Source organism: Myotis brandtii, unplaced genomic scaffold, assembly GCF_000412655.1.
Source record: "Myotis brandtii unplaced genomic scaffold, ASM41265v1 scaffold22, whole genome shotgun sequence".
In the NCBI taxonomy this organism is placed as follows: Eukaryota; Metazoa; Chordata; class Mammalia; order Chiroptera; family Vespertilionidae; genus Myotis; species Myotis brandtii.
The window spans coordinates 71536-79198 of record NW_005358249.1 but is presented as its reverse complement, the minus strand read 5'-3'; the positions used below and the strand labels follow the sequence as shown (position 1 = coordinate 79198).

At 45.6% G+C, this 7663-nt stretch overlaps 1 protein-coding gene across 1 annotated transcript in view; it reads left to right on the top strand.

The window, feature by feature from the left end:
• LOC102251599 (endophilin-A3-like) overlaps positions 1–7663 on the top strand; it is a 165913-nt gene that overhangs the window by 148937 nt on the left and 9313 nt on the right. Inside the window, exons 5-6 of the mRNA XM_014539505.1 lie at positions 1996–2139; positions 4926–5059. Of these exons, the coding sequence (XP_014394991.1) occupies positions 1996–2139; positions 4926–5059 (278 nt within the window). The remainder of the gene's footprint in view (positions 1–1995; positions 2140–4925; positions 5060–7663) is intronic.

The window sequence follows — 7663 nt, the reverse complement described above, 5'->3', positions numbered from 1 at the left end:
TTTAAATGTGTGTTTTTTTAAATCCTCAGCTGAGGATATGTTTTATTGATTTTAGAGAGAAAGGAAGAGAGTAAGAGAGAAACATCAACGTGAGAGAGAAACATCTCACTGCCTCCCATATGCACCCTAAGGTCACAGGGGTTGAACCTGTGACCTTTTGGTGTCCAGGATGACGCTCCAACCCACTGAGCCACCGGCCAGGGCATGTCAGGACCCTTAACAGAAATGATTGTGACGTTGTCCCTGGTTCCCTGTTTGGAGCATCCCTGGAGCCCCCAGGAATCGCCAAGGTCCTTCGTTTCCTTCCCTTTGTCACCGTCGAAAATCATGTCTGTGTTTTCCTGTGAATTCACCATTTGTCACTTACCAACATTTTATGTGATTTTTTTTTTTTTTTTTTAGAAAATAGATATCACCAATAAAGTTGTTACAGAAATTCTTTTGAAAGCCACAGAATACATTTAGCCCAATCCAGGTAACATGGGACAATCTCTGGAACTGTCCTATGGCCCATTCACGGTGACCCACGCTGACCACCCACGTCAGCTGGGCCCTCCCTCGATGTGATCTAGAAACAATGCCCTTGTACCTGGGTTGCGGGCACATCCCCAGTAGGAGATGTGCAGGAGGCAGCTGAGCGATGTTTCTCTCTCATCGATGTTTCTAACTCTCTATCTCTCTCCCTTCCTCTCTGTAAAAAATTAATAAAATATATTTAAAACAAAAAACAAAACAAAACAAAAAACAATGCCCTAACGGTTTCAATCATGAAATGTGTTTTTTTAAAAAATATATTTTTATTTATTTCAAAGAGGAAGGGAGAGGGAGAGAGAGAGAGAAATGTCAATGATGAGAGATAATCATTGGTCCGCTGCATCCTGCATGCCCCCCACTGGGGTTCGAGCCCACAACCTGGGCATGTGCCCTGACCAGGAATCAAACCGTGACCTCCTGGTTGACAGGTTGACTCTCAATCCCTGAGCCACACCAGCTGGGCCCGAAATTTGGTTTTTTGATGTCTACTCTCCAGCGACTCTACGGTTGCCTGGGCTGATGAGTGCAGAGTGGACAGTCCTGGGACCTGTTGGGAGGGCTCCTGGGCCAGCAGCTGGGCACTGCTCAGCAGAGACATGTAGGAGACCCTTTAGAAACCCACTCAGTGTTTTGTAAATGCTTGCTGCTTACTTAGTCATTTCCACTTTTTTTACTTACCTTTGTTGTTGTTAATCCTCACCCAAGGATAGTTTTCCATTCATTTTTAGAGAGAGTGGAAGGGAGAGGGGGAGACAGAGAGAAACATTGATGTGAGAGAAACACATCGATGGGTTGCCTCCTGCAAGTGCCCCGACCAGGGCTGAGGAACCTGCAACCAAGGTTTGTGCCCTTGACCAGAATCGAACCCGGGACCCTGCAGTCTGCAGGCTGACACTATATCCACTGAGCCAGACCGGCTAGGGCTCATTTACTTTTTAAAATATATTTTTATTGATTTCAGAGAGGAAGGGAGAGGGAGAGAGAGACAGAAACATCAATGATGAGAGCGAATCATGGATCGGCTGCCTCCTGCACGCCCCACACTGGGGATCTGCCCACAACCCTGACCCCAATCGAACTCGGGACCCTTCAGTCCGCAGGCAGGCCAATGCCCTATCCACTGAGACATACAGGCTAGGGATAAATTAATTTTGAGAGAGGAAGAGAGAGAGAGAGAGAGGAAGAGCAAGAGAGAGAGAGGTCCTGATATAGACTGGTTGCAATGTGTGCACAATTTCCATTTCCCACGTGACTTTGCAACCAATCAGTAGGCACCCACCTGGTTGACGCATCTGCCAATCACGGGAAAGACTAAATAGGTCACTGCGGCCCTTTGGCACCTCGGGTCTCTGACTTGTTGCCGAGGGTGCCCTTGATCTTGCCGGCTGCATTTGTTGCATGCTCTGTGCCTGTCCCTCTGCCCTGTCCCTTGAAGGAATTACAAATGACCCTGTCTTGAAGCATGCAGAGCGAAGCTGGGGATGCTGAGCCCAATGTTGAAGATCCACAATCAGGGGAAGGCCTCAGAGTGCCTGCAGCCAGAGGGCCTGCTGGGCGACTGCATGCTCAAGTACGGCCAGGAGCTGGGCGAGGACTCCACCTTCGGTGAGTGCACAGGGCCCGGAGGGTGGGACACAGCCTGTATCGCCTATAGGTTATACACGAAGCCTTTCTTTTCTCTTTTCTTCTTTTTTTTGGATTGATTTCAGAGAGTAAAGGAGAGGGAGAGAGAGAAATATCAATGATGAGAATCATGGATCGGTTGCCTCTTGTGCGCCCCCCTACTGGGGATCCTGGGCATGTGCCCTGACCAGTCATCAAACCGTGACCTCCTGGTTCATAGGTTGATGCTCAACCATTGAGCCATGAAGGCTGGCCAGGAGATTTTTTTGTTTGTTTGTTTTTGTTAATTCTCACCTGAGGATATTTTTCCCATTGATTTTTAAGGAGAGTGGAAGAGTGAGGGAAAGACAGAAACTTCGATATGAGAGAAACACATTGATTGGTTGACTCCTTCATGGCCAGGTCCCTTCTTGAGAAGCGTGCAACCCAGGTACTTGCCTTTGATCGGAATCGAACCTGGGACTCTGGTCCGAAGGCCGACGCTCTACCCACTGAACAACACCCGCTAGGGCCAGGAGATGTTTTTAAGAGAATCTTCAACCTCATTGTGCACAGCTTCAAGGTCTCCTGCTTGCAAATTAATGCAGATTAGCTGTTGCCCAGGTACTGGGGGTCATTCAGGAAGAGCTGCCCTTCGCTGTCCACACTGGGCATGGCTGCCCACCCTGCTGGGAGCTACCTGTGTGACACTGCCAGGCTTCCTCCACACCAGGGAGGATCAGGTCGCCTTGCCCTTGGAAGGATCCAGGGTGAGGCCCCAGGAGGACCTGGCAGCAAAAGCTGAGATGAGATGTTCATTCATTCCTATTGTCATCTTCATTGTTGGTGCTTAGCCCAGAGGAGGACTCAATCCTTTTATTGTTTACAAAGAGGGACTTTTTTCTGCAGCTTCTAAAAACCCTAGCGGTTCTCAACCTGTGGGTCGCGACCATCGGAAAACACATATAGCATATCAGATATTTACATTACGATTCATAGCAGTAGCAAAATTACAGTTATGAAGTAGCATCGAGAATAATTTTATGCTTGGGGGTCACCATAACATGAGGAACTGTATTAAAGTGTCGCGGCATTAGGAAGGTTGAGAACCACTGCTAGGGCCAGTTGACAAAAACACATTGTGGTTTGTTTTTTTTACAAAAATTGATCTTTATCTCCATCTAGTGGCCAGAATGGAAAGTGCCTCGGCCTGTCAGCTGCCAGGTGAGTTTGATGTAGAAAAGGAGGAAGTAGAGAAGAAATGTAGAAAGTTTTTATTTTTAGCCTGGCTAGCGAGGTTCAGTTGTTGAGTTTCTTTTTTTTTCATTTTTTTTCCAAGAAAAAAATCTTTTAAATATAACAATGTTACATCCAATAAACATTAGTATCTCAAGAGAAACGATCTTTTTTAAAAAAAATATATTTTATTGATTTTTTACAGAGAGGAAGGGAGAGGGTTAGAGAGTTAGAAACATCGATCAGCTGCCTCCTGCACACCCCCTACTGGAGATGTGCCTGCAAACAAGGTACATGCACTTGACCCGAATCGAACCTGGGACCCTTCAGTCTGCAGGCCTATGCTCTATCCACAGAGCCAAACCAGTTAGGGCAAGAAAAAAAAGTCTTAAATATAATGATACATGCAATAAACATTAATATCTCAAGAAAAATGATTATAAACATAATAATTTTACATGAAATAAACATTAATATTTCAAGAAAAAAAGGATTTTAATTATTATAATTATTACTAGGGGCCAAGTGCACAAATTTGTGCACCTTGAAAGGAACTGTGGGCCGCGAGGCTGTAGTGGGCACAGGGGTGGGTCTCAGCCCATCCTCCATGCCCCCTCCCGGCCCCTCCTGCCGCGACCCCAAAGGCGCCTAGTGATTGGGGCTGGCGCTGGCAGTGGGTGCGAGTGGCGGCTCTGGCACCAGCAGCGGGTGGGAGTGGGGCTGTCACCAGCAGCGGGTGTGAGTTGCAGCTGCCAGCCTGGATCGCCCCTCAGGAGCAGGGGGAGGTGGAGAAGCCCTGAGGGGTGATTGCTGCTGGCAGCCACTGCTCACACCTGCTGAAAGCACCAAGCGATGAGGACCAGCGCTGGCCACCAGCCATGGGTGCCAGCGGTGGCTCCAGCACTGGCAGTGGGTGCGAGTGTGGCCAGCGCTGGCAGTAGGTGTGAGTGCCAGGTGGGACTGCGGCGCACAGGAGCAAAGAATTTTCAGTAACTACCAGCGGCTCGCCCTGATGACAGTGACTGGCACACCGCCTTGGTCTGGTGCCCCCGCTCACCTGCTGCACCATCCCGTCATGGATGATGCCCTCCATGTTCCACGCACGAACCCTGGTGATCAGCACACATCATAGCAACTGGTTGTTCCTGTTGTTCCACTGGTCTATTGGCATATTAGCCTTTTATTATATAGGATATTCAGTGATTGAGTTTTAACCTAAGAACCAAGAGGTCACGGTTCAATTCCAGTCAAGCGCACATGCCTGGGTTGTGGGCTTGATCCCCAGTAGGGGCCATGCAGGAGGCAGCCGATCCATGATTCTCTCTCATCATTGATGTTTGTCTCTCTCTCCCTCTCCCTCTCCCTTCCTCTCTGAAGTCCATGAATATATGTTTTTAAAAAAGGAAGTTTTTGTTTGTATTCTTTTCCTCGTCAGTCCCTGAGTGAAGACCTTGTTAAATAAACCATCACCCACATACCTTGGGCAAGAAGTGAATAGCGCTGCCAACCTCTGTGCGCTCTGTGAACGAGCGCTTTTTATTTTTCTGTGCCAGGCAGCGCGCTGACCGATATGGGCGAAGCTATGAAGCTGATGGCGGAGGTGAAAGAATCCTTTGATATTAACGTCAAGGAAACCTTTATTGATCCACTCCAGTTAGTACACTACGAAGATTTAAGTGAGATTTCGGTAAGTTTTCTCGGCTATAAACCCCCACATTGCTACTTAAAATGATGTTTGTAGTTAAAACCATGAGAACGTGTCTCTGTAGGGACCCAGCGAAAGCATCATCTTAGTGTGGGCCGTGAAACAGATAATCACTCAGTGATGTTCACTTGGCCCCCTGGGCAGGAGCCCCAGGAACCATGAGCCCTTTATCCTGTAGCTTTTTTTTTTGTGCATGTGTGTTTTTTAAGGTAAAGGTGTTTATTTATTTTAATACTTATCCGAGGATATTTGTTCCATTGATTTTTTAATTTTAATTTTTAAAAAATATTTTTATTTTTATTGACTTCAGAGAGGAAGGGAGAGGGAGAGATAGAAAGATCAGTGAGGAGAGAGAATCATTAATCGGCTGCCTCCTGCATGCCCCCCACTGGGGAGTGAGCCTGCCATCCGGCATGTGCCCTTGGCTGATTTGAACCCAGGACCCTTCAGTCCACAGGCCAGTGCTCTAGCCACTGAGCCAAACCAGCTAAGACTGTTCCATTGGTTTTTAGAGAGAATGGAAGAGAGAGGGAGAGACAGTGAGAAACATCGATGTGAGAAAAACACATCACCTGGTTGCCTTCTGCTCACACACTGACCAGCGCCCCTGCTGAGGAGGAGACTACAACCGGAATGGAACGCGAGACCCTTAGGTCTAAAGGCCAATGCTCTATCCACTGAGCCACACAGGCTAGGGTTATCCTGTGGCTTATTGAAGCCAGCAAGAAACCAAGCTAAAGGTACTTATTTCCACAGCCATTACTCACAGCAAATGATTCTAAAACTGTGGAGTGGGTTTTCAATGATGAAAATCATAACATACTCATTGCATCTTTTTAAAAAATATATATATTTTATTCATTTTTTACAGAGAGGAAGGGAGAGGATAGAGAGAAACATCGATGAGAGAGAAACATCGATCAACTGCCTCCTGCACACTCCCCACTGGGGATGTGCCCGCAACCAAGGTACATGCCCTTGACCGGAATCGAACCCGGGACCCTTCAGTCCGCAGGCGGACGCTCTATCCACTGAGCCAAACCGGTTAGGGATCATTGCATCTTTTTAAAAAATATATATTTTTTATTGATTTAAGAGAGAGAGAGAGAAACATCAATGATGAGAGAGAGAATCATTTGATCCACTGCCTCCTGTACAACCCCTACTGGGATTGAGCCCACAACCCAGGCATGTGCCCTGACTGGGAATCAAACTGTGACCTGTTTCCTAGGTCAATGCTCGACCACTGAGCCACAATGGCTGGCCTCATTGCCTCTTTTGATACATGGCACAAGTGGTCATGAATTTCCAGGACTTCATTTTATTTTGGAAAGCTTTCTAAAATGGCCACGTGGAGCTCACATAAAAGAGGGTGTGTGTGTTTCATTCATGGTAGTGTTTACTCAACTCATTCTGTAATTGTTGAGGAGCCTTATGGAAGACATATAAGTACTCCAGAACAAGCATGTCAAACTCAAAGCTAACACGGGCCAAATAAACAAGGTTTAAGTATATGTGGGCCACCAAAAAAAAAAAGAAAAAGAAAAAAGCTTCAATTTTCATAGAAATGTAGGTTTATTTCGATAGAGACATGTTGAATACAAAGGGCTGAAATAAATGAGTCATCATTCACATAAAATAATAGAACATTTTAATAAAAATTAATATTTTTTCTTGAACATTGACTTACCAGACACTGAATAACTGCACAAATGAATAAGCGTAATGCAAATAAACCCATTTTTCTTGTTCTCTGAAAGCGAGATATTTTCTGTTGTGAACACCAAAGAAGTCAGTCCAAGACTAATGACTTGGCCACCAGCTGCTAAAATATTCGCTGCTAGTATTAGTGGAGAGAAATGGTGCACCTGCGAGTAAGCTGCATAAGGGAAATGAATGCAAAATGATGATAGTAATCAGTCATTAACAAACATTGTAGTTCGTTATTAAGAATTATCTCTAACAAAATATTGTAAAAATTAAGTTGCGAAATTTTTATCAAAACGTTTCTTACATACCTTTATATTGGCTGGGCCGCAAAAATATTCGTTGTGGGCCACATGTGGCCCACGGGCCACAAGTTTGACATGCTTGCTCTAGAAGATACTAGAGATTTGTGTTTTTATCATCTACTTCTTAATAAGGATTTGACAATAGTGCCAGAAGACATATCCCTTTTTTGGTATAGATAATTTGTTTGGAAATTACGGACATTAACAGAGCTGGTGAGGGGTCCTGTAAATAACTTTGAAAATGGAATCTGAGTGACAATATTGTGTCCTTATGTTCCATATTAACTATCTGTCATCCATTTAATCCATCCATCCATTCATCCATTTATGTTATCATCCATCCATCCATCCATCCATCCATCCATCCATCCATCCATTTACTAGAAGCCCAATGCACAAAATTCGTGCAAGGGGCTCGGCCCTCACACCCTCAGCCAGCCCTCACAGCCCCAACTTCATCAGGAAGCTCGTTCAGACAGTCGTCTAGAATGTCAATGTCATTTGGATGGTCGTTCTGCTGTTCGGTCTAATTAGCATATTAGCTCTTTATTATATAGGACTAGAGGCCTGGTGC